Here is a 26,343-nt window from a genome sequence, read left to right as displayed (position 1 = left end):
GCACCTATAGTCCTAGTTACTCTGGAGGCTGAGGTGGGAGGATCACTTGAGCCTGGAAGGCAGAGGTTGCAGTGAATGGATATCATGCCCCTGCACCCACCCAGCCTGGATGACAGATGAGACCTTGTTGCAAAAAAAAAAAAAAAAAGAAAACAATCTATTGAACTTGTGGGAACTGTAGACACAAAAAGATCAAGAAAGTCACTAGGGAGGGACTTGGGCCACATGCAGGCACTTTACTGCCTGAGCTCAGCCATCCGCTCTGACTTCCTTAAGGTTTTTTCTGCTTCTGCTTCCCACTCAGAGAGCTGAGATGAGCCGACAAGTATATTCTATTGATAATTAAGGTCTATTGTTTAAATTATGTGTCACTTATTAAATATTCTTGATAAGTTTTAAAATGAAAGAATAGAACATTTCTACTTTTCACTTTAAAAACAATTAGGAATTTACTGACATTGATACAGATAGTGTATGTATGTTGTGTGTGTCAGCAGAAAAGAGGTTCTTCAATAGGCCTGCCTGCTGAGGAACAGCAAGATACCTTGGTAGACTTTCCTTCTGACTCCAGGTGTGTAGCAAATCATTGCGATCCCTGAGCCTCCCACTTACCGCCAGCTGGGCAAGGATATGGATAGGCGAAGGCCAAGGTTCTGTAGAACTGGAGCTTGAGACAAGGTCCTCTTATTCCTGCCCTCCAGTCTCAGGTGTATCCCCAAAAAGGCTGGGGTACAAGGTGATGACACCATTGGCCTAATGGATGTGTTTTGTATCCTGTCCCCAGAGCCTGGTCACTCTCCGTACAGCCGGGCAACTCTCCCCAGTGGGCAGCGAGGCTTCGTGATGCCAGGCCTTAAGGGCCGTAGAAAGTCGGGTGCGACCTCTGCTTTCCTGCTGGGATGCTGTGAGGGGCTTGGCAGCTGGTGTAGCTGATGCGCTGATATGCTCATTGCCAGGGACGCAAGGGGCTTGAGGTGGAGCCAGGGACCTCTGGAGATGTTGCTAGTTGGTCTGAAGGGGGCAGCATGGAACTCAGTCCCCTCCCTATGGCTCCTGCGCGAGGGCCCTGGGCCAGGTGCGCTAATGCATTGCATCATGGGTGGTACTGCTCCAGCAGGGCTGGTAGTCACAGTAGGGGTCCTGGAGATGGATGGGCCCGCCTCCCTGTCCGTAGGTGCAAGGGGGCTCAGCGACACTGTGGAAGGCAGCTTCCCTGGGGCCTATGACTGCAGGGGGCCAAGCCAGAGTGGACTTTGAGCTGGTGATGGGCTGGTGGCGCTGTGAGCTTGGGACCCAGCCAGGCATAGCAGTTTCCTGGCCCGCGCTGACTCTGCTCATGCTTTCCTCCTCAGAGCCAACCAAACACCTGCTCAGGCAACTCAACGAGAAAGGTGAGTGTGTGAGGTGGCCAGCCATTCCCAGTGAGTGGGGGAGGAGGAGGGGAAGCAGCCGACAAACTGGGGTGTGACCTGAGGGTGGGGGATTGTCAGAATAGTGTAGAGGGAACTCTGCCTCCATTCCGCCCTGGAAGAGGGCCTCGCCCCTGGCTGGCTGAGGAGAGGGGCTGGAGCTCTCCCCCATGCACAGGCCTCATGCCCTTTCCTCCGGAAACAATGAGAGCCGAGCAACAGGCACAGACCTGCGCTGCTCTGTGGCCCCTGGGCCCCTCCTCTGTCAGTCATTCTTTTGAAAGCCCTGGAGACTAGGTGAGGGTTCTGGGAGCAGGAGCCCCCAGTGAGGCCTTCCCCAGAGGGCTGTCCAGAGGTCTTTTTCCTGCTTACTGATCTCTTCCCCTCCCCTGCCCCTCGCCCGTGTGCTGGGGGACCCGGTGGTGATGTCCGCAGCCCGAGCAGCAGGAATGAAGGTAAAGGCCAGTGGGAGGAGGGGACTGGCTGACAGAGGAGGGTGGGACTGCCCAGGTCAGCCCCCAGCCCCTTCAGCCCTCATTGTCTTCATTCATTCAACAAATGCCTACTAAGCACCCACTGTGTACCAGGCTGTGTGGCATAGGGCCACAGAGATGAATAAGACATGGGCCTTGCCCTGGGGGCCCTTCTGCACCCTCTTCCTAGAACAGCACCCTGCTGGGGGCCTGCCCAGTGTGGACCTGCTCAGATTTCCCTCTCTCTAGGGTAGACAGGCAGGCCTGTTTGGGTTCTGAATTTTTGACCAGGTCCCAGCCTTTCCACCATGAGAATACCTGCCTCTCCCTGGACCCCAGTGGAGACCTGAGTTGGGCATCTAGGTGTGGCTTTCTGTGTGAAGGCTCCCCACCCGCAGCTGCCTGCAGGAGGACGGGAGGTTGCCCAAGAGGCTGGTCACGAGGGGGTCTTGTGCTCTGAACAGCATGCAGGCAGTGCTGGAACCCTCCTGGACTTTGGGCAGCCCTCCCGTATTCGGGGCCTGCAGCCAGAGGCTGAAGGGGCTACCCAGGAGGAGGAAGAGGAGGAGGTGGTGGAGGAGGAGGAGGAGGAGGAGGAGGAGGAGGAGGAGGAAGAGCAGGCCTTTCAGGTCTCTCTGGAGGACCTGACAGGGCATGAAGGCAACGAGGAGGGGGCTGGGCCGGAGCCCCCAGGCTCAGAGGAGGAGGAGGAGGAGGAGGAGCAGGAGGAGAGCCTGGCGGTGGCGGAGCAGGTAGCCGACTTTGCCAGCTCCCTGCTGGCCGCCCTCCACTGCTGGCACTATCGGGCCAACGCTTTACTTTTCTCCCGGGGCGCTATGGTGAGGTGTCTCTTCGATCTCCCCTCCTCCTTGCATGCTCCCTGGGATGTGCATGCCCACCCGAGGGCCCTCTCTGCTGCCCTCCTCACCCCACCCTGCCCTGGTTTTACTCCTCCCTTCAGCACTTAACACCCTCGCTCGCTGTCACACCCTGGTGAGCCCCTGGCATGCTCTGTTCCAGTACTGGGCACTAATCAATATAACGCCCAACAAGCATGACAAGTGGGGTGGGGCGGTGGGGGCAGGGAGAAGCTAGCACACAGTGGGGCTGGAAAGGTCAAGTCCACTTTGGAGGGACGGAAAAGTGGGCTGAGGTTTTTTGAAGCTGCATGCCTGACAAGGCTTTCTGCAGCCCCAGGCCTGGCAGTTCAGGTTGGCTCTGGAATGGCTCAGGTCCAAGACTGGGTCTCAGCTCAGCCCAGCCCCTTGGGGCGTGGGAGGCGCTGCCTGTGTTGGGATGCAGAAGGGATCAGCTTCCAGTTGTCTTGGAGTTGATGACTGACCTCTACCTCTGCAGGGAAAGGGGCGCAGGGAGTCTGAAAGCTCCAGGAGCAGCAGAAGGTCCAGTGGCCGGTCTCCAACCGGTACTGAGAAGCGCATGAGCTTCGAGTCCATTTCTTCCCTGCCAGAGGTGAGCGACCAGCAGGTGGGATGGGGATAGTAGGAAGAACTTGGGAGTCCAGATTTTCAAGTCTGCAAATAGGGCTTTCAGGCATAGGCTCTCCCACTGGGCCCATGGGAACAGAGATTGCTCACCTCCCAGGACTCTCAGCCCTGCATGAAGCCTGTTTGGCCTAGAGTATATGGTTTGGTGAGCAGACCACCCCTCTCTGTGAATTAGAAAAAGGCTCCCCTTTGGGCAGATGTAGTCCCATGTCAAGGGCACACAGCTAGTGGAAATGAACCAGGTATTAGGCTGCCTTGGTTAGGCCACCTTGTATGGGTTATAAGGCCCTGTCCCTGCCAGCATGCCAGACATTGAAATCACACCTGTGGTCACCTGGGCAAAGGGTAGAGAACTGATATCTGTTGGACACCTCGTCTGTAACTGATGTTCTTCTCTTCCCACAACAGCTCTAGAAGGAAAAGGGCTCTGAGTGGTTGATGATGTGCCTAACACTGAGCAGCTTCTGAGGGGTGGGGCTGAGATCAGACTTGGGTCTGGGACTCAGAGGCCCACTCTCCTCCTCGTGCTGCCCTATGCTGTCTGTGGGTTGTGGGAAGCAGCATCGTTTACTTTCCCGAAGTTATAAGGGAAAGATCGTGAGCTACGGCCTGGACCCCATGTTGGACCCCACAGCCAGGACTGAGAAGCCTGGATGATACTGGATAGGAATGTAGCATGACGTCTTAGCTTGAGCTGCTGTAACAGAATCCCTTGTTGCTGCAGTAATCCCTTACTGCTGCAAAATACCTTACAGTTTTGGAGGCTGGAAATTCTAAGGTCAAGATGCCAGCAGACCCTGGTGAGGGCTCGCCCTCTGCTTCGTAGATGGTGGCTTCTTGCTGTGTCCTCACATGGCAAAGGGGCAAGGAAGCTCCCTTGAGCCTCGTTGGTAAGGGATCTGACCCCATTCATGAGGATGGAGCCCTCATGACCCAATTTCCCAAATGTCCCCCTTCTCATTCCCATCACACTGGGTGTTAGCCTCCACATGGCAATTTTAGAGATACACAGGCATTCAGAGTAGAGCAAATGGGGGTGTCCAATAATAATACAATGAGAACCACCCATTACAAAGTTTAAAAGACGCAGATGAAATTAATTTTAGTAGTATATTTTATTTAACCCAATGTATACAGAGTGTTACTCTAACATGTAATCAACATAAAAAGTTACTGATAGGTTTTATCCCCTTTTTTTATACAGAATCTTTGCAATCTGGTGTGTATTTTATCCCAAGAGCAGGTTTCCATTTGGCCTAACCCCATTTCAGATGCTCGGAAAGCCACAGTGGCTGGTGGCTCCCTTGTTGAACAGTGCAAGTCTAGATCATGGGTCTTGCTCTGCAGATTCTGAACTAGAACAGAAGGAATTATGTCTGATCTTAGAATTTAGTGTTTGCTCTTATCTCCCTTAAAGACCGCTCTGGAAAGCTGCGTATGTCAGCAGTTTTGCGGTTCAAATTACCTTCAAGGTGGTCAAGAGGGAATTCTCAAGTTTGCTTTCTTCCTTGCCCATTTCCTGGGCATATGCAGTTGGCATATGCTGTTGTGCTGGGAGGAGCCACATTCCTGGTCCTCATTCTCTGACGAGATTCCAGCATGTGGCTGTGTTGCTCTCTAGACCCTAATCCACATGGGAGGCCATGTCCCCTGAGGAAAATGAAATGGCCTCTCATGTTGCGCGGGTCTGCGTTTGAACCCTAGAACCTCCAAGTGAGGAGCCTCTAGGGCTTTGGGGAGCTGCCTCACCATCAGCCATGCTGGTTCCATGACGCTGTGAGAACCAGCCCCTGGGAACCTGGGGCCATCCCCAACCCACTGTTGTGTGTTCCCACCTTGTCCCCGTAGTTCCTAGGATGGCTGCCATCAAGGTGTTGCCATCCTGTCCCATTTGCGTTCTTACTGTTTTCCTTGGTTTTGAGGACATGGGCCCAGCACCCCCGCTGTAGGGTGACTAAAGGACACAGTCATGTTCCTCTAAGGACCCATCACCTACTCCTAAGTCGTGCTCGTTCTGATTGCCTTGGGTCCTAAACTGCAGGTCCCTGTCACTGGGCCTTGAGCAGGCCATGCTGTCTCCTTGTTCCCTGGGTCTCATGAAGGAGGCTTTTTACTCATGTGAGCCTTTTCTGCTATGTTTCAGGTTGAGCCGGACCCTGAGGCTGGGAGCGAGCAAGAGGTATTTGCTGCTGTGGAAGGGCCCAATGCCGAGGAGATGCCTTCAGACACAGAATCTCCAGAAGTCCTGGAGACACAGCTTGATGCCCACCAGGGCCTTCTGGGGATGGACCCCCCGGGTGACGTGGTGGACTACGTGGCGGCTGAGAGCACTGAGGACCTTAAGGCCCTGAGCAGTGAGGAGGAAGAAGAAATGGGGGGTGCCACCCAGGAGCCTGAGAGCCTTCTGCCATCCTCCGTGCTGGACCAGGCCAGTGTCATTGCGGAGCGATTTGTCAGCAGCTTCTCTCGGCGGAGCAGTGTGGCACAGGAGGACGGCAAGTCCAGTGGCTTTGGGAGCCCGCGGCTGGTCAGCCGGAGCAGCAGCGTGCTCAGCCTGGAGGGCAGCGAGAAGGGCCTGGCCCGGCATGGCAGTGCCACAGACTCCCTCAGCTGTCAGCTCTCCCCAGAAGTGGACATCAGTGTGGGGGTGGCCACAGAGAACAGCCCTTCTGTCAATGGGATGGAGCCCCCAAGCCCAGGCTGCCCAGTAGAGCCCGACTGGTCTTCCTGCAAGAAGGAATCGGCGCTCTCCACCCGAGACCGGCTGTTGCTAGACAAGATTAAGAACTATTATGAAAACGCAGAACACCACGATGCAGGCTTCAGCGTCCGTCGCCGGGAGAGCCTCTCCTACATCCCCAAAGGACTGGTAAGAAACTCCGTCTCCAGGTTCAACAGCCTTCCCCGGCCAGACCCAGAGCCAGTACCTCCAGTGGGGCGCAAGAGACAGGTGGGCTCCCGGCCGACTTCGTGGGCCCTGTTTGAGCTCCCAGGACCAAGCCATGCGGTCAAAGGGGACCCACCTCCCATCTCAGATGCTGAGTTCCGCCCGTCTTCAGAAATTGTGAAGCTCTGGGAGGGAATGGAGTCTTCTGGCGGGAGCCCTGGGAAGGGGCCAGGCCAGGGCCAGGCCAATGGCTTTGACCTGCATGAGCCACTCTTCATCCTGGAGGAGCATGAGCTGGGAGCCATCACAGAGGAGTCGGCCACTGCCTCGCCGGAAAGCTCCTCTCCCACTGAGGGGCGCAGCCCGGCCCACCTGGCCCGGGAGCTGAAAGAGCTGGTGAAGGAGCTGAGCAGCAGTACCCAGGGGGAGCTGGTGGCCCCACTGCACCCCCGCATCGTGCAGCTCTCCCACGTAATGGACAGCCACGTGAGCGAGCGCGTCAAGAACAAGGTCTACCAGCTGGCCCGCCAGTACAGCCTCCGGATCAAGAGCAACAAGCCAGTGATGGCCAGGCCACCACTGCAGTGGGAAAAGGCGGCCCCTGAGAGGGATGGGAAGAGCCCCACTGTGCCCTGTCTACAGGAAGAGGCTGGAGAGCCATTAGGTGGCAAAGGTATGACAGGAGCGGCAAGTGGGCCCTTCCCCAAGTCTAGGGATTGAAGAGCCAATAAGGAGCCACTTGGCTCCTCGGGAAAAGTGACCTCTAAGGAGGCTCTACCAAAGGGAGAAGCTGGACCCTGGGCACTAAGGGCACAGGGTGAGCCCTGGCAGCCAGTCCAGTGCTCTGAGGCCAAGCTTGCTCTCCTGGTTAAGCCCTTTTGATGCCCTCTGCTCTGACCCTTCCCATCCAGCAGAGGCTTCTGGAGGAAGCATGGCCCCAGGCCCCTCCTTTAGAAGGATGGGAGCAGAAGCTCTCTCCTCTTCCTTTGACTCCTGACCCCTTTCCACTGCCTTTTCTTCATTCTTCCCATGGCCCTTCACGAAAGGGGCTGTGGATGGTAAGTGAGATTTCTCCCATCACACCTAAAACCCCAACAACCAGCCTTGCCTGGAAAGTGAGTTGGGGCCTGCTCAGAGCACCCCCTTGCAGCTCTGCCCTCCTGCCCCATGCTTCAGGCAGCTTGCTCTCTCCTCACAGGTAAGAGGAAGCCGGTGCTGTCTCTATTCGACTATGAGCAGCTGATGGCCCAGGAGCACAGCCCTCCCAAGCCCTCCTCGGCTGGGGAGATGTCACCACAGCGTTTCTCCTTCAACCCGTCTGCTGTCAGCCAGAGGATCACCTCGCCTGGGGGCCGGCCCTCCGCCCGGAGCCCCCTCAGCCCCACAGAGACCTTCAGCTGGCCCGATGTCCGCGAGCTCTGCTCCAAGTATGCCTCCCGCGATGAGGCACGCCGAGCAGGGGGTGGCCGGCCCCGTGGCCCACCCGTCAACAGGAGCCACTCGGTGCCAGAGAACATGGTAGAGCCACCTCTGTCGGGCAGGGTGGGCCGCTGCCGCAGCCTGAGCACCAAGAGGGGCCGGGGAGGCGGAGAGGCTGCCCGATCCCCTGGGCCTCTGCCCCGGAGCAAGCCGGACGGAGGTGAGACCCTGTATGTCACTGCAGACCTCACCCTGGAGGACAACCGGCGGGTGATTGTCATGGAGAAGGGACCCCTTCCCAGCCCCACTGCAGGGCTGGAGGAGAGCAGTGGCCAGGGACCAAGCTCGCCGGTGGCCCTGCTGGGGCAGGTCCAGGACTTCCAGCAGTCTGCAGAGTGCCAGCCAAAGGAAGAGGGTCCCAGGGACTCAGCAGACCTGAGCCAGCAGGGCAGAGTGAGAAACCTTAGAGAGAAGTTCCAGGCCTTGAACTCTGTCGGTTGATGCTGACTCCTGGGGGAGGGAGGAGTCATGTTGGAGGTTGGGGAAGAACCTGGGCATCCTTCCCCTCAAGCCTGGGCTCATGGAGCCCCTGCCCAGGGCCCTCGGGTGGGCAGAAAGTCCATCCCCTCTGCCCTTCAGGAAGGATGCTCCCATGTGCAGGAGTCTTCTGCCTGTGCCATCCACTGGGGCTCGAGACAACTTCCCACTCACCTGTGAGACCGGTGTGGCTGCTTCCCTTGTAAATAGTTGTTTTCTGGTAAGAAGCCAAATATTTAAGCTCACTTCTTCCCAGAGAGAACAAGCTCTGCTCAGGCCTCCAGCGCTGGCTGGCCACGGCCACAGCCAGACAGAGGAGCCCACCCCCAGGAGACTCAGGCGGTGGCCTGGAGAGGCTTTGTTCTGTAACGGTGCCTTTTCTTAGGGTCCAGGCGGGAATGAAGCCAATAATTTATTGCTTTCCATTCTGTGGTATGATGTGCGCATGCGTGAGTGTGTGGCCCCTGTTTATTCCCCTCCTGTCAAGAATGAAGTGGATTCAGTTCAGGTACTTTTGAGGGTTGTTGTGCTGACCCTGCGGTTGTCGCTGATGTACACACATTTCATTATTTGCCAATGGTGCAATAACCACTGCTGACCAACCCACTATGTGTGAACTCCTTCCTGGGCTTGGCTGGTGTAGAGAAGGTTATTCATGGGCCAGGGATGTCTTAGGGAGATGGAGACATGGAGGTCGTTCCTTCCACACTCAGTCATCACCTGGGCTCATGAAACGTAAGGCACCCGGGTACTGGTGGGGGTGGTGGGGCAGGAGGATGTGAGGGTGGGAGCTTTCTCTCTGCTGCCTAGACTCCCATGGGCTTCTCTGTCTAGCAGCAGCCTGCTGTCCTGTCTAGGGTAGGGGGTCCCGCATGCCAGCCTTTTGCTGTTTTCCCCAAGGACCAGACTTGGACTAAAAGAAGGGAGGTGGTGAGGTGGATAGCCCGTTTTTCTCATAAGCAGACGTTCCCAGTATCTGGTTCCTTTTGCGTTTCTCTCTGGTCCCCAGGAAACATCCTAGAAGGCAAGGGTTTTTTTTTTTTTTGAGACAGAGTCTCATTCTGTCACCCAGGCTGGAGTGCAATGGTGTGATCTTGGCTTACTGCAACCTCCGCCTCCCAGGTTCAAGCAATTCTCGTGTCTCAGCCTCCCGAGTCGCTGGGACTATAGGCACAAGCCACTACACCCAGCTAATTTTTGTATTTTTAGTAGAGACGGAGTTTCGCCATGTTGACCAGGCTGGTCTCGAACTTCTGACCTCAGGTGATCCACCCACCTTGGCCTCCCAAAGTGCTAGGATTACAGGGGTGAGCCACTGCATGCGGCTGAAGGCAAGGATTCTAAACTCGGAGATTAGAAATGTCCTAAAGGTGTCTGCAACATTGGATGAGGAGTACAAGTGCATTTTTCTGGGATGATTCCTCCCTTTTTATCACATTCTCAGAAGTGTCTTTGATTCAGAAGAGTTAGGAATGCCTCCCTATTTCAGTTGGGTTTTCTGCCCTTTCTCCACGGAGGTCCAGACTCATTTTGCTCAATTTTTTTTCTAGCTGGGGCCTGGGAGGTGGAGGCTGCAGGGCTTGGGTGGTAGAGCTGCCTGACAAGTGTTCAGCAGGGCTGTTGGGTCAGGGCCCTGTGGGCCTTCTGACCCAACCTGAAGATGGGTCTGCCGAGTCTAACAAGGTCAAGGGAAGATCAGAGGGACCCAGATTCTTTCTTCCCCCCTTGAAACGGAGTCTTGCTCTGTTGCCCAGGCTGGAGCGCAGTGGTGCAATCTCGGCTCACTGCAACCTCCGCCTCCCTGACTCTCACACTGTCCAGTGCCCTTGTGGTTACTCAGCATCATATCTTGAGACTGGCCTGGCAGGAGCCAGTGACTGTGGAATGACCACAGAAGATTCAGGGCAGCCGCCAGACCAGGGGCTATCTCTGCCCTGTGCTGCTTCTGCTCAAGAGAGGTTGTCACGAGCCTCTGATCTTCCCTTGAAGAACCCGACTGGGGCTCTTCAGAGGGTGGGGCCCAGGAAGTTGTAGTTAACCCCTTCCCCAGGCAGTCCTTACACAGCCATCTAGGTATGCCTGGGAACCTTGCACCAGGTTGGTGGTTCTCACTGGCTGCCCATTGGAATCATCTGGGGAGCCTTTTGGAAACGCAGTGCTTACATTCCATCTCCCTAGAGCAACAGAAACTGCCCTCTGGAGGTGAATCCCAGGCTTAGAGATGCTGATGATTCTGTGGTCCAGCGAGTGCTGAGATCTGTCCTGAGCTCTGTGGGGAGGGGCCTGGACTGATCATTGCTTGGAAATGATTTTTGCCCTAGAGTAGGCCTTCAAGTTGATCAAATGCATGAATGAGCAAGCTTTTCTTGGAGTTTGTGGTGAAGCCCAGGACCCAGGTGCTTGCAGTCGTCCGGTAAGACTCCCAGGGACAAGCTAGAGAATCTGGCTGTCCCTCTGTCTCCATGGTGCCCAGCCCTCTTAGGCTCAGTTCAAAGGGCGAGGAGGCTAGTTAAATAAGAAACCGAGAGAAATATGGAGCATTATTGATTTATTAGAAAAACTAGTAAATGGGTTTCCTCTGGTTGGTGGAAGCACGGTTGAGCAGGTGGAGGACAGGACCCAGCTGGCCCCAGGGCCAGCCCCAGATTGCATGGTCTGTGCCCAACAGGGTTGCATTCCTCTGCAGCTGCCGCCTCATTTCCTCCCTGAGCTTGTTTGTCCAAGCCACCAAGCCATGTGGTCCCACTGGCTTCATCCTCCTCTGGATTCCTGCCCCCCTTCCATGAAGGGAGGAAGAGGATTCAGGGTCAGCCTAGGGGACCCTGGTTCCCTCTGATAGGCAGGAAGGAAGAGGGATGTGGAGGAGAGGCTGAGCCTTCCACGGGCCTCCTGTTAGGGGTGTTAGTGGAGGCCAGGTTGGGGAGGGAAGCCCAAGGACCCTCCACACCTCCCATAGCCAGAGTCAGTTGAGGCTGGGACAAAGGGGAAGGAGAGAGGGAAGGAGGACCGCCTGACCTTGCCCAGAAGGAGCTTCCTCTAAACTGCCCTGGGGAGGAAGCCTGGTATGCTGGTGTGGACTGGAGCTGTGTCAACCTAGTTTGGGAATACTGTCAAAACACTGTAAAGTAGAATAAGGAGAGAAAAAAAAAAAAAAAACCTTGCCAGGGCACTGGGAGAGCTTAGCCCTGGTGTGGCACACACAGGGTCTCCCAAAGCTGGATGCCTGCAGTTTCAGTCTAGTTGGTCGAATGTCTTGGGGCCTGGGTGACAGGAGGGATGTGTGGGGAGCTGGCAACAGAATGGTCACATGCAGCTGGCTGCCCTGGACCAGGCCGGGGGACCTGGGGTGGTGAGATGCTAGCTCTTCCACTGGAGCCCTTCCTTTCTTGGGTCTGTGGAGTTGCTTGTTGGAAATGCCTCACTTCAGGTGCTGATTTGGCACACGTGGAAGGGGGAGGGTGGGCCCTTGTCCCTTGGCTCCCTAAAGACTGGCCCAGGGAAACAGTTGAGGGAGATGCTTGCCACCATCTGCCCTTCAGCAAGGAACCTGCTGTCTGCCCCAGAGGAGGACATGCCTGCAAGTGCACCAAAGGCCTACTTTATTGCTAGGTGAGTGCAGTCACCTCACTGCCTTGGTTTCCCCAGATACAGAAAGAGGCTGGTGAGTGATATACACTAGGTTCCCTGTATAGGGTCATATGTACCAAAGCCAAATGAAGACCTTGCCCACCAGGGTGGGAACCTGGGGATATCAGGCTCCATCGGATGACGTCTTCCTTCCTGTGGCTCCTGCCTGCTGCAGTTGGTGTCACCCTGACATAGTGTCAGGGCCACAGGGTGGAACTGATTTCTGCCGGCACTGGTCAGCACTCAGGGTTCCTCAGGGGGCCTCATTCTGGATGCCTGCCCCTGTGGCTTCTACCTGAACCTCACCCACTTCATCTCCATGGAACTAAGGTCCTTCTCACAGGGAAGGTGATAGAAACTGACTGCAGGCCCTGGGGACTTTATGGTTTCCCTGGGGGAAAATGCCTGCTGCCACTGCCGCCGCCCCCCCGCCCCCCGCCCCCCGCCCCCGCTTGACTCCTCTCTTGGACTTAACCCTAGTTAGATACCGGGCCAGAACTGTGTTGCTTTCAGAGTAGAGTGGTGGGGAAAATCCTTATGGAATGAGCTTTCTCTCCCTCCAGAAGTATGACCTGAGCAGCAAGGGGAAGTCCATTCCTGGGGACATAGGTTGCAGAGCTTCTGGTGCTCAGGGCTGGAGGGTGGTAGATATTTGACCTCTGTACTCAATGTGACCCCCCCTCCCCGCCAAGACCTGGGGCCAGGACCTGGAGAAGCTGATCAAGGGGTACCACACCTTCATGGCTCTGGCCCTGACATTTGTCCCAGTTGTGCAGGGGTAGCTGTCACATGGGTGGTGATACCAAGACATGGCTGCATCTGCCACCCCGAGACAATAGGTGATCGACTTTACTGTCTGCCCAGCCATTACCCTCCAAAGTCCCAGCTGCAGACAGGATGCAATTGAGCATTTGGCTTTGGGCTGCTTTACTGCAGGTGCGGGGGTATCCATCTTATATCTGGGGGCCCACACTGTCCCCTAGGGGGCCTATGTCTGTTGGATATTGCTAGTTTGGCTGCCACTGGGCAGCCAGTGGCACTGGGGGAGGGTCCCAGCATTGAGAGGGGAGAGCCTTAGGCAGTGTTGTGACATACCTGTCACTCCTTCAGATCAGAGCCCTGTGCCCTAGCCACGGTTTTCAATGAGGAATGGTCTGACCTTGCTGCCCCTCCTGGGACCGCCTGTGGTGGCACAAAGGGTGCTGGAGGCACTCAGCCAGGCCCTGCCAACCGTGGGAGGGTACCCTTTGATCTAGGGGGAGAAGCAGAGAGGAGGGATGTGGTTGCCCCTGAGGTGAGAGTCCCAGTTCTGCGGAAGCCCAGTGGGAAGGAGGCTGGCAGCACCCAAGGCCCTGCACCTAGTCTGGTCCCCTCAGCCCCCCAGAGCCCCTGGCCCAGAGCTAGGGCTTCGTGGGCCACCTGAAGGCTCCTTCCTCATGCCCCTAGGGAGCTGGCCATGCATTTCCAGTGTCTTCTTCCTTTCCCCTTTCCCTGGCTGCCACCAGGTGGGAGGTGACCCCAAGCAAGACTTGCTTTAGGAACGGGCAGCGTTTGAGGAACCCCATCAGCCTTCTCCAGTTCTTTTTTTTTTTTTGGTTGTGGGTAAGGGGCCTGCGCACCCTCGGCTCAGGAGGAGAGTGGGAGAGGAGGGTGTGTGCCTCAGAGAACCGTTTCCTGCCCCCAGGCCTGGAGGCCCCAAAGACGCCAGAGGAGCTGGGAGCCCCTGTCCCTGGAGCGGAGCCAGCGCGGGCGAGGGCATGGAGGGGGCGTCGGCCCAGGACACGCGGGCGAAGGCAGCTTTTGCAGTGCAGCGTGGGGCCCAGGGGCCCGGCCCGCGACTCGACTCGTCTCGATTCGACAGGCGGGCGGCGGCGAGAGGAGGCCAAGGCCTGGGCTGCCCGGTCTCTGCGCTTCCCGACTCCGCCGTGCCCGCCAGCCCCACCCGCTACTTCTTTTTGGGGAAGAAGCTGAATCTCTTCTCCTTGTCCTTCTTGCCGAGGCTGGCGTCGGGGCCGGAGAGGGAAGGCAGGGGCAGGCTCTGCGCCTTGACGCGGATGCTCTGGGACTCGTTGATGGCGGTGCTCACGCCCTGCAGCCAGGACAGCATCTCCTCCTGCGGGGCGGAGGGTCACGGTGGAGTCTGGAGGCCCATAGCCCCCCACCTCCCGGGCCAGGCAACAATGGGGGGACTCTTGGGACTGCCCCTTTTGAGGGGGCCTCCAGGGCAAGCGGCCTGGGGTTCTCCACCTACCCCTTTCTTAGCCAGGTCTGGGCTAGGCTGCCCGCGCTTACCTCATCCTTGCCATGGAAGAGCCACTCGCTGCCATTACTCAGCCTAGGAGGACAAAGGGTTTCCTGTCATGGAGACACCTCTGGAGGGGGCGCTGGGCAGAGGGCTGGCTGTGATCCCACAATACCCTGAGCTGAACATCCAGACCCCTCTCAGGCAGCCCAGCACTTTCTGAGAGGTCAAAGTCTGGACCATCAGCCTCTTTGATTTGAAAAACCCCTGAGGAGCAGCTCAGGCCTGGAGCTGGTCCCATACAGAGGGTCTCTGCCCTGCCACTAATGCCAAATCAAGCCATCAACCCGAGCTTTCAAAAGCCAGGAAGGCCTCACCTCAGCTTAAAGACGTGCTTCTTCTTCTTGTAGTTGGCAGCAATCTCACAGATGGCATGTCTCAGGGCCAGGGGTTCCTCCCCATGGTAGGGCATCCCCAGGGCCAGGTTCTTGGCATCCTTGTAGAAGGTTAACTCACTGTTCCTGAGCACACAGTACAGGTTGTTCCAGGACCTGCAAAGATGCAGACAGGCAGGTCACCCACATCCTGATATGGCATCTCTAGAGTCAATTCCTATAGCTTCACCATTAAAAAAAAATTACACCATGTTTGTTCTGATACATAGTAACATGTTTTATTGTTAAAAAATCACCTGCATGTAATTTCATTACAAAAAATTAGCTATTAACATTTTATGTATTCCTTCTAGTCTTCACATTTTCACTTTTTTTTTTTACTATTCACAGATAGCTAAAACTGGATTATGTATATATTCAATTTTATATCCTGTTTCTAAGAATAACACTAAATCATGAGTATTTCTCCATATCCTCAAATTTTTTTTTTTGCCGGGCACGATGGCTAACACTTGTAATTCCAGCACTTTGGGAGGCCAAGGCAGGCAGACCGCCTGAGGTCAGGAGTTCAAGACCAAGGTAAAACCCTGTCTTTACTAAAAATACAAAAATTAGCTGGGCTTGGTGGCGCATGCCTGCAGTCTCAGCTACTCAGGAGGCTGAGACAGGAGAATCGCTTGAACCTGGGAGGTGGAGGTTGTAGCGAGCTGAGATCAAGCCACTGCACTTCAGCCTGGGTGACGGAGATGAGACTCTGTCTCAAAAAAAAAAGCATATATATATATAATATATATTTATATATACTTTTTATTTATATATTATATAATTTATATATTTATATATTATAATATATATGAAATATATACATATATAAAATATATATAATGTATATTACATATTATATATCATATACTATATAATACATTATATTTTATACATTATATAATACATAATATATTTTATGTATTATACATTTTATATATTATACGATGTAGCAATTATATGTAACATATATTATATATAGTATTTATATATTTTATATATATATACTTTTAGACAGAGCCTCTGTCACTCAGGCTAGACTCAGGTGCAATCTCTGCTCACTGCAACCTCTGCCTCCCAGGTTCAAGCGATTTTCTTGTCAGCCTCCCCAGTAGCTGGGACTACAGGTGCAAGCCACTACACCTGGCTAATTTTTATATTTTTAGTAGGAACGGGGTTTCACCACATTGGCCAGGCTGGTCTCAAACTCCTGACCTCAGGCGATCCACCCACCTCGGCCTCACAAGGTGCTGGGATTACAATCCTGAGCCACCATGCCCAGCCCATATCTTCAAATAGTTCTTAAAATAATTTTGAATAGCTATGTGGAAGACTATCAATCCCTTTATTGATGAACCTTATAATACTGGAAAATGTGCCCATAATTTAAATAGCAATGTGATGAACATTCTCACACATAAATCTGTGCCTATAATACTGATCTTACCTTGAAGTACACTTATAGAAGTAGAACTGTTACGTCTTAAGACCAACAGTAAAAAATTAACTTTTTACAGTATTTCTACATCCGTTAGTGTATTTGATTCTCACTACAGAACTGTGAAGGAATGAACAGGGTTTTGTTTCAGTGATTGTTTTTTGTTTTGATGAGATGTGCCAAGTATACTAAACTTTTTAAAGGAACAAATTTTACAAATAGGGCTCATGTCGGCCGGGCGTGGTGGCTCACACCTGTAATCCTAGCACTTTGGGAGGCTGAGGCGGGAGGATCATGAGGTCAGGAGTTCAAGACCAGCCTGACCAACACGGTGAAACCCCATCTTTACTAAAAATGGAAAAAAAAAAATTAGCCAGGTGTGGTGGCACATGCCTGTAATCCCAGCTACTCAGGAGGCTGAGGCAGGAGAATCACTTGAACCTGGGAGGCAGAGGTTGCAGTGAGCCAAAATTGAGCCACTTCACTCCAGCCTGGGTGACAGAGTGAGACTCTTCTAAAACAAAACAAAACAAAAAAAGACAAATAGGGCTCACGTCAACTGGCATGTTTGGTGAGAGCATCAAACTCATAACTGAACAGGTGGGTTAGCCCGGGCCGCTTCACTCACACATGGGAAGCATGTTGCTGCATTTCTACAGCAACAGACTCTGTTTCCTCCTCCTCTTCATCCTCGCCTCTGTCTCCCTCCTCTCCTCTCCCTCTTCTCCTCCCTTACTTTTGAGGGCAGGAAGGTGGGGAAACTAGTAGGGCACATAGGGAGGAAGTTCTGGAAGGTCAGAGAGAGAAACTGACCCATACAGAGCTGGCTGCAAAGCCATTTTACGAAGGCCCATTTCTGACTCCGCGCTCAGGGATCTTTCCTTTAGCAGAAAGGCAGTTACTAAGAAGGAGCTGGGTCTTTGGAGAAAGAACTTGCCTTGAACAAATGACTTAACCTTTCCGAGACTCTGTTTTCCCCTCGGAAAATAGAAACATCAATGTCACAGGATTGTTGTGAAGATTTTATCAGTCCTAACATAATGCTTGGCACATAGTAGATGCTCAGTAAATGTTAGTTTCCCCTTTCCGGGTAGACTCTCCATTTAAGCAATAAATAAACCTCTTCAGGGCAGGGCAATTGGGCCCCCAAATGGTTCCTTTTTGGAATTTGGAATCCCTTTCGTGAGTCCCCCAGACACAGCCTGCATGCTCATGCTTCCAGCTGTCCCTGGGAATACGGCTGGCTTCAACCTCCTGGTGCTGCCCTATTTTCCTGGGACCCTGGACTGCTGCTAGAAAGAGGAGGCCCCCAGGGGCCCCAGGCAGAGACAGCCCTAGATAGACCAAACCCAAGGGCATGACTGTTTCAGGGTCAGGAAAGGACGCAGCCTTTGAGTCAGTTCTCGGGGTCATAGAGTCACCAAATGACAGCACTGGAAGGGACCTCTGGGGTGCAACTAGGCCATGCCCCACCCCCATCACTCCCATTTTACAGCTGAGGACACCGAGGCCTAGACTGGTAAAAAGTGGGGCTCGAACAAGGATGTTGTTAGTGCCAAGACCTACCTAACCTTTAGAGCTACCTATCCCTAGCCCTGGGATAATAGGATAATAACAGCTAGTGTTCACCAAGTGCCTACTGTGTGCCAGGAACAGTATCTGTAGTGAAAAGACATACTGTTCTCATCATCCTCTCCTTCCAAATGGGGAAACCGATTTAAAGACGTTGAGTAACTTGCAGGAAGACACAGGATTTGAATTCAAGACCAGAACTGGAGATGGGCTTTCCCATCATGCCAAGTAGCCCTCGGGGCTGGCCCAGAGGGGTGCCCAGGAGCTCTCAAAGGCCAAGGCAGAGGGTACCCCTCCCCCAGCCCATGCCCATGTCACCAAGGCTCTGCTGGCAGAGAGATCCCTGGGAGCTGCCCAACTTACCCTCAGCCAGCCCCAGCCTCTCCTGCACTCACCTGTTGGAAGCCTTCTTGTTGGGACCCTCCAGGTCATGCTTGCGGCCCAGGTAGCCTTCCATCTGCACGCTCTGCCCATGGTCCCGCGGGGCCAGCAGCGTTGCGGGCTCATCACCCTCGCTCAGAGGCGTATCTAGGACCTTAAAGAGGGGCTCTGTGGCGGGCCTCTCTTCCCCAGCGGATTTCTGCCCATCCTCGTGCTGCCCCAGCGGTGGTGGCTGCTGCAGGTTCTGAGGCCATGTTCCCTCTTCTTCCCCCTGCTCAGGGCATAGGGAGGAGCACAACTTTCTGGGGACTCTGGCCTAAAGATGGCTGTTCTCAGCAAAACTGGGAGGTCAGCAGCCACCCTCCCCACACCCTCAAGCCTACTTCCTTTCTACTCCCACCTCCTGGCCCACCCTGGCTCTCCCACAACCTGCTATGGGTGCCCACTTGCTTCTCTACTCTGCCTGTGCTTCTGGCTCCATTTCCACCCCATTCTCCCTTCAGAGAGCTGCAGGGTGGCCCCCTCTCTCCAATGTAACATAGCAGCGGAAGGTTCTCAGAGTGAGCCAAAGGGACCTGAGTGATTATTTCGTTAAAGGGGTGTGAGGGGGGGCAGGTTCCAATGCTGCTGGCAAAGCTCTGGCCCCTCCCCTTGCTGTAGCCAGACACTCGTATGAGGAAAGTTCTGCTGCTAAGACAAGTTTGACAACCACTTATAGTAGAATGTTGAATGGGAACTCTTCTGGTACTTTCAAATTGTGCCTAAAGCCCTAAAACTAAGGGTACCAGGTCCTAAGTCTGCCCCTGCCACCTTACAAAGGGAGAACCCAGACCCTCCCTGGCCATCAGCAGGTCTAACAGGTCCTTTCTCCATCATTTGATGGGAACTTTTTGGACAGGGCAGTGGTTCCTAACCCTGGCTGCCTTCCGCAATCGCCTCAGGTGCTTTTAAAACAAACATTCTCAGGCTCCATCTCAAGATGCTGAGTTAACTGGCCCTGGGGGTCGGCACATTGGTATCTCTTACTGAGCATTTCATGGGATCTAATGCGCAGCAGGAGTTGAGAATCCCCCTCGTAAGGACGCACTGCCTTGGGGAACTGCTGTGGTCTTTACCTCCCTGCACCTCCCTGTGGAGACTTGGGGATGCCTGGCCCTTGCCCAAGTCAAGGGAGGGGTTTCCAATGGTGCCACTCACTGTATGACGTACAGGTGCCCACAAGAAGGGGAAGCTGACCTGCCATTCCCTGGCTGGGCGTCTCCTTATGCTAGACCTTGCTGATCTGCCCTTTTGCCTGTTGGGGCAGAAGAAAGAGAGGGCAGGACAGATTGGGGCAGCAGGGGGTGGCCTCCCATTGCCAGGTGGGGCAAGAATGGGTGGGTCTCCTCCGTGCCAAGGGAGCACCAAGGAAGGCAGCCTCGCTGAAGCCATCTGGCCAGGACCCTGTCCCAAAGGCCTGACTGCTAAACACCTTTCAGCAAGAGGTAGGAAGGCCCCCAAGCAGCTGGATGCCTGAAGCACCAAGGACATCTTCAGCCAGGAGGTCAGAAAAGGAAGTCCTTTTTCTGCTCCCTCCTCACTGCCCCAACAGCTGAAGACAGAGGTCCAGAAGAGTGCTGGGGAGGAGAGGGAAGGAGCCAGGAGAGAGCAGACCATGTTCTCCTGCCTGGTCTGAGTCCTTTAGACCATGGGGCGAACCCGAAACAGAGGATGGAGGATGGGAGGATATGGGCCCCATGTTGGACATCAGATTGAAGCTTTAAACTGAAACAACTGGGCAGACTTTTTATCCACTGAAAGTGACCAGGGTCTGCCTGAGGTGGCCTTAGGAATGGGAAGGGGGGCTCAATGGAGACGTTGGAAGGCAGTGGTTGCAAGAAAGATAAAACTGGTCATGTTTGTATCTCATCAAATTAGCACTGTTCAGTAAACAGGTTACATGTTAGGGTTCCAGTAAGATTTCATTTAAAGAAAGGGTTAGGTGCCTGGGAAAGTTTGGAAACCACTGACTTAGCCTAACGCTTTCAATCTGTAATGAGAAAACCAATGCTCAGAGAGGTCAAGTGACTTGCCCAAAGTTATACGGTCAGAGTAGGCAGATAGATATGAGCAGGTGGGGGAGCCCCTGAGAAAGGGAGGTCTGGAAAGTCTCACACCCCAGAGACCACCCAAAACATTCACCCTAGATATAAGCAGAGAGGAGGGGAAATATCTACACAGGAAGGAACGCCGCAAGACACCCCTTAAGATGCTCAGTCATCACTCTGCAGTTAACCTGTGGGAATGTAGCCAGCTGCATGCTAAGGAGGGAAAGAAGGCAAAGGAGAAATTCCTACGAGATATGCAGGTACAATAAATACCAATATACACCCTTCCTGGAGTGGCAGTAATTAGCAACGTCACCATTCGGTAGGATTCATATCCGACACCCGCCCCTGCAGGTTCATCAGCTGACAGTAAGGGAGAGTCCCACAAACCTGGGGCGGGAACTAGGTGGGGCGAAAAGATGGAGACATAAGATAGAGGCAGGAAATTAGACAAAGGTGGAGACTTGGGACAGAGGCAGGAACTTAAAGAGAGTGTGACCTAATAAAAACCGCGAGACAGAACTCTCGAGCTGCTGGCTCATCTTTCGAGCAGCTTGCTCTGCCTCATCTTTCAGAGTGTACTGTCTCTGCTGCTACCTCACTCTTGCTGTGAATACTGCTGCTTCCCAGGCGGACCTGCTGGCTCCTCTCTTGGAGTCTACTTCAATAAACTCCCAGGCTAGGTGCGGTGGCTCATGCCTGTAATCCCAACACTTTGGCGGATCACGAGGTCAGGAGATCGAGACCATCCTGGCTAACACAGTGAAACCCCATCTCTACTAAAAATACAAAAAATTAGCTGGGCATGGTGGCACGTGCCTGTAGTCCCAGCTACTTGGGAGGCTGAGGCAGGAGAATCGCTTGAACCCGGGAGGTGGAGGTTGCAGTGAGCCGAGATCACATCACTGCATTCCAGCCTGGGAGACAGAGTGAGACTCTGTCACAAAATAAATAAATAAATAAATACAATCCCTGCTCTTTATTTTCCTTCAGTAAACCTTTTGCTTACATTACTACTTGGTCTCTTGGCCGAATTCTCCCAAGTAAGACTGAGAATTGAGAACTCTGCATTTCCTGGTGACAACAAAGCTAATAGGTATAGGAGGCAGTTTGGAACATGCACTCCCAAAATGGACAGACCTGTGCTTTTATCCCATCTTTATGGTGTTCATCTTTTCCCACCTTAGCGCCCCTGAGGGTTGTGGTCAGGCCACTCTTCTATGCATCTGGCAGCCTTTGGACCCTAGAGTGTCTGCAATGAGCCAGCATTGGCCACAGGGATCTGGAGGCCCCAAAGCCCTGCCTGCATCACCGTAACAGGGAGGAAGAGCAGGAGAGGCAGGGATGGGACTGGAAGCCTGGGCTTGGGGTCTTTCTGTGGATCCTGCGCTCTGACTTGGGTATACATGTGGGGAGGGCCTGCTTTTCCTCCAAGAGGGGCGGGAGTAGGTTCCAGAGGAGGGGACATGGGCTGCACTGCTGCTCCTGCTACCATCAGTGCTCTCCCTGCCCTTGGGTCTCAGAGAAGCAGCCATGGCAGATATAGGGAGGGAAGCTTGCCTCTCAGCCATGTTTGCCCCTCTTACCCAGCCTCTGCTCTCCTGGGATTGGTTTTGCTAGAGACCTCTGTGTCTACATTTTCTTCCTATACTTCCATTCCATTTTCCTTCCTTTAGAAAACTGTCCTCTGAAAATAGAGACGGATTTTGCCAGGACTGACTCCCAACTTAATCCCACCTTTCTTCTGTTTCCTCTTAATGGGTGCCTGGCCCACATTCCTTGGCAGGGACATTCAGAGGCCATGCCAGTGCGATCAAAAATTATATGGCCAGGTCACAGGTTGGCTTTGGAAAATGGAGGTTTTCCAATCTTTCCAAACGCAAAGATTTCTTTGGCGTTCCCGACTGCTCCTGTAGAGACAATTTAAAATGCATCTTGTCCTCTCCACCCTGAAGGCCAAGGCCAAGAATGAGGGTGAGAGGTGAAGGAACCGGGCTTTGGCAGGGCTTCCCTTCCTCTCTGGGAGGGGGGAGCGGACACAGGTGAGAAAGGTGGGGTGTAATGAAGGTGGGTACAAGAGAGGGGGAAGGGGCTTTGGGGACAATCTTTCTTCCCCTCCTCAGCTCCCAGGAGGCTGGCCAACTCCCTGGAAGGGGACAAGGAGGAGGAACCAAGAGGGGCTGAGGTGAGGGGATAAGGAGGACAGGGATTTCTAGAAGGCCCTGTGAGCAGATACCGATGAGCTCTCAGAGGGAGCTGGCCCCTTCCCTCAGCCCCCTTCCTGCTCTCCCATCCGGGACCAAGAGCAGAGGGCCTCCTGAGAAGCCCACCCCTTCTCAGGTGTTGGGTCAGATAGGCCTGGAGTGAGAGTCCCTGGAATTCCATTTGGGGGAAGGGAGAGAACCTTCCTGACTCAGTTAGTGGGAGTGAGCCCATGACCTACTTCACAGGTGGTTTGCAGCCTTTTAAAGTGAGGTCATGTCTGTAAATGTTGGCTCTCTGATGATCCTTCACCCCTCCCTATCCACCCCTGCCTCCCTGGGGCTTTGCTGAGCAATTATGGTGGCCAGTGTCCCGTGGGGCTAGTGTAAGGATCTCAAAAACCCTCTTGTTCCTGGAGTAGCGGATGCTCAGGACTGAGAAATGGGGAAGGGGAATCTCAGCCATTGGCAGGCAAGGCCTCAGCCCCTCCTTTCTCGGCCATTTTCAGTTGGAATATTCTGACGCTTGAGACAGGAAGGGGGAAGCCATGTGAACAGGTAAGCAGTGCAGGAGGGCCTCAGGCCCCACCCCTTTAGGGCAGTGCAGAAGCGGCCCGAGGCCCTGCCTCAATGCTTGGAGTGGGGCACTGAGGTGGAGGGACCCCAGAAGCCAAAGGCAGAGGTCCCCAGGTCCGGCCGAAGACAACAGTGTGCTGCTGAGTGGAGGGCTCTGGTAATTCACAAGTGGATTTTACAAAGAGCTCACAACTTTGTCAAGAAAAGACTTCCAGGAAGATTGTATCTAGATATATACCCAAGAGGTCAAATCCTTTTCTGAAGCAGAACCATTTTTTAAAAAGTTACTCTTGGGGTTCCCATCTGCCCAGGGAAAGTGCACAAACAGCAGAGAGCAGGCTGGAGGGATGGCCAGATGCTGCGGGCAGGCTCCTTGCTCATGGTAGGGGGAGGGGGTGGGGGGGGTGGGAGCCTGACACAGCCCTGCAAGCATGTGAGTGTGTATGTGTATGTAAAGATCTTTTGCAATTCATAAGAGATAAGGAATTTCTCGGGGCCTTTCATTTCTAGCCATGCCTCTGGGAGGGGTGTGTAGGTAGAATCAACAACGGGGGCCTTATCAGGGAAGGGGGTGGGGGAGGCTGGAGATGGGGTAGATGAAGCTGATGTGAGAAAAGAGATTCTCAGAATTCTAGAGCTGGAAAGAGGCCTTGGGGTCATGGGACTCAACCCCTCCTATCTCAGATGGGAAAACTGGGTTCCGGCAAAGCTCAGTGACGGGCTGAGATTAGAGCACACAGCAAGTTAGTAGCAGAGCTGGGGCAAGAATCCATGGCCCTGCTTCCCTATCCACACAATGCCTCTCAGATTGGAAAGGGCACCGCAGGTGGTGTGGGAAGGCAGGGAGCCAAGTAGCTGGGCGGGGACCCATCCATGACCCCGTTGCCGCGAACCTGCAGTGGGAGGCCTGTGGTCCTGTTGAATCAGCCCTGCCTCTTTCTAGGCCAGATCCATCAAGGACCTCCCAGCTGGCCAGCTGAACCATCCACCCATGCCAACTGTGGGCCCTGGGTCAGGCTAGCAGCATGGTGCGGCAGGAAGACCCACCTCCCCTGAGCCTCAGGGCTAATAAGAGGGGATGAGGTGAGGCTGCCCCCCTGTAAGCAGGCCATGGTCTATGGTGGGGACTGTCTTACCCGACAGGAGGTGAGATCTATGGACAGAGAGCACCAGGAGGGGCGATGCTGGCTACTCATGTGGCTGAGGTGTGACTAAGGGACCGGCAGGTTCTGCCCAAAGGCGCCGTGTATGGAGGAGCTGATCTGAGATTCCCTTCCACCTCTGTGCTGTAAGGCAGGGGCTGCTGCTGGAGTCCTCAGGTCATCAGGAAGATGCAGATTCCCCCTGTACCACTGAGGGCTGCCACCCACCAGAGCAGGGGACACTCTGAAGGAAGAGAGTCCCACTGCTTGGAAGAAATTCTGGGTGTCCAGCTGGGGGCAGCAAGGGAGTCTAGACCATAAGTGGAGGTGAAAGAGAATTGGGGAGTGGGCTGAATAAGGGAAGGCACTGCCTTTAGTCCTCTGGTTTGGGGAAGAGGCAGGGGGAGGTGTCTGAGGAGCTGTGTGTACTGGCTGTGGGATCGTGACATCAGAGGAGGGCAGGGGACAAGCAGCATTGGTTGCTGGTTGACAGGGATCAGTGGAGAAGAGGGCACAGGCCTTTTGGGGTCTCACAGGATTGTAGTCAAACCAACAGGGAGAGGCCGCAGGCTCCCAATGGGTGGGGGATGGCCATCTCCGGGTCTCTGTAGTCTTGCAAAGTCAAGCAGGGGTCTGTGTAAGCTTGACTTTTTAGGGTCCTGCCTTGCTAGGAAACTGGCTTGGGTCGGGGAGGCAGGGGTTGGGGTCTTCACAGAGGATGTGCAAAACAGGCCAGGGACATGGGCAGGTTGATAAACGTCTTCTCCAGGCCAAAGGAGGTGAAGGTGTATGTCCAGGCTCAGCCAGCAGGTGGTGCCGGGGACTGCACACAGACGACAAACTCCTCAGGCTCCCAGGAGAAACACAACCTGGCTCGGGACCACAGGGTCTTTCAGAGGTTCTGAAGATGCTCAGCGAACCCGGATGCATTTACAAGCCAAGAACACAGGCGAAAAGGTCTTCTCTCTAAAGGTAACGCCAGTGAGAACCAGGGCCTGAGGATGCACCCCAGAAACAGACTGACTGCAGCAATGGGATGCATCGTGCCACGACTGAATTCATGTTAGAATTCACATGAAGGATGCTGCTTTTAAGAGATGAAGGACTGAGGTGGGGGATGGAGAAAAATGAAGGGACTTAAATGATCACCTACTCAGTGCCAGCTGCTCTACCTACGTTGTCTCTTCCAATCCTCCCAGCCTCTCTGCAAGGCAGGTACTGTTATTACCCCTGTTTACAAATAAGGGAAACTGGGGGCCATACAGAGTGAGTGATCTGTCCATAGTCACACATTAGTGAGGAATGTTGAGGACACAGGTCTGTCTGGCACTAAACTCTGTGTTCTTACTAAATCCTGCTGCAAGAGGGGAGACCTGTATCCTCACTCCAGAGGAAAGCACCTGTCCGATGGGGTTCACAGTCTAAATGAGATGATCCTGGCTTATACAAAACACATGGCTGATTGACAGAGGCAGCATAATCATGCCAGAGCTGGAAGAGGGGCTTGGGGCCAAACAAGCCCCCCTGCTAGATGCCTTAGGCAACCAAAGAGTGCTGGTGACTGTGGGGTGCGGGGAGCTGGCAGCCAAGAAGTGTCGCCCTCGCCCAATGTCCGATATCTCAGCTCTCGTCCTCTGGGTGAGAAGGGCTGTCACTGGGTGGGTTGGAAAGGCTGTTCAGAAGACAGTTGTTTGCAAGAGAAGAAAAAGGTTTGTTGAGCTGAGGGCACCCAAAGAGATGAAGAGATGGCAACTTAAGGTGGGCAGAGACAGATGCCTTAAAGGAGAAAGCAGAGGCTGTTGCTGAACAGGGGGAAAGAGCCAGGGCAGGGAGCTGAGGCTGGGATGCATGGTGAGGAGTCCCTTGGATTGCAGGCCAAGGGATGGGGAAAGGCTCTTATGAGAAGTGGGGTGGGGGAGCAGTCCAGTGCAACACTGCACCCCAGAGTCCAGCTGTCTGTCTGAGATGGCAACGGGGGGGCCTGGCCAAGATGACAGGAAGGGATGCAGGGCAGAAGGGCACCCGGTAAAGCGAATGGAGGGGAAGGGGAATGGCAGTGTGCAGGGGAGGAGAAAACTGGTTCACTGTCCCCAGGGCGTGAGAAGAGAATGAGGCTTCCTCGGGAGCTGTCTTCACCATGCCCACCACCTGTGTGGCCTCTTCAGGTCCCTGCCCTGAAGGAGCTGCTGGCTGCTTAGTCGCTCAGTGGCCCTGAGCCAGCCACTCAGCATTTGAAAGATTAGAGAGAGTTAGAAGACACTGTCTCCCCTATCCAGATCTGCCACTCAGTGGTCACGTCGTCCGCTTCGAACCCATTTCTGAGATGCCTCCACTGTTAACTGAGTCTCCAGTTAACATTAAAGGGATTAGGAGCACCAATCCCTTTCAGGGACGTCACACATGGCATCAC

At 54.2% G+C, this 26,343-nt stretch overlaps 2 protein-coding genes across 4 annotated transcripts in view; one reads left to right on the top strand and one right to left on the bottom strand.

The window, feature by feature from the left end:
- Positions 1–12,296, top strand: part of PLEKHG3 (pleckstrin homology and RhoGEF domain containing G3) — a 46,062-nt gene extending 33,766 nt beyond the window's left edge. The window contains exons 13-17 of one of the 2 annotated variants that reach the window (XM_032179320.2): positions 1,353–1,391; positions 1,845–1,864; positions 3,239–3,352; positions 5,531–6,947; positions 7,473–12,296. In XM_032179320.2, the coding sequence (XP_032035211.1) occupies positions 1,353–1,391; positions 1,845–1,864; positions 3,239–3,352; positions 5,531–6,947; positions 7,473–8,194 (2,312 nt within the window). In that variant the 3' untranslated portion in view covers positions 8,195–12,296. The remainder of the gene's footprint in view (positions 1–1,352; positions 1,392–1,844; positions 1,865–3,238; positions 3,353–5,530; positions 6,948–7,472) is intronic. The other variant, XM_032179319.2, reaches the window with a different exon arrangement.
- A 1,506-nt stretch (positions 12,297–13,802) lies between these two features.
- The window catches only part of SPTB (spectrin beta, erythrocytic), a 129,561-nt gene continuing 117,020 nt past the window's right edge, over positions 13,803–26,343 (bottom strand). Inside the window, exons 33-36 of one of the 2 annotated variants that reach the window (XM_058429419.1) lie at positions 17,942–18,198; positions 14,477–14,650; positions 14,150–14,192; positions 13,803–13,970 (exon numbers count right to left, since the gene is read on the bottom strand). In XM_058429419.1, the coding sequence (XP_058285402.1) occupies positions 13,803–13,970; positions 14,150–14,192; positions 14,477–14,650; positions 17,942–18,198 (642 nt within the window). The remainder of the gene's footprint in view (positions 13,971–14,149; positions 14,193–14,476; positions 14,651–17,941; positions 18,199–26,343) is intronic. The other variant, XM_058429420.1, reaches the window with a different exon arrangement.

This window comes from Hylobates moloch, unplaced genomic scaffold, assembly GCF_009828535.3.
Source record: "Hylobates moloch isolate HMO894 unplaced genomic scaffold, HMol_V3 SCAFFOLD_16, whole genome shotgun sequence".
Lineage (NCBI taxonomy): Eukaryota > Metazoa > Chordata > Mammalia > Primates > Hylobatidae > Hylobates > Hylobates moloch.
Note: the sequence above shows the minus strand (reverse complement) of the source record. Positions and strands in the feature narration are given on the sequence as shown.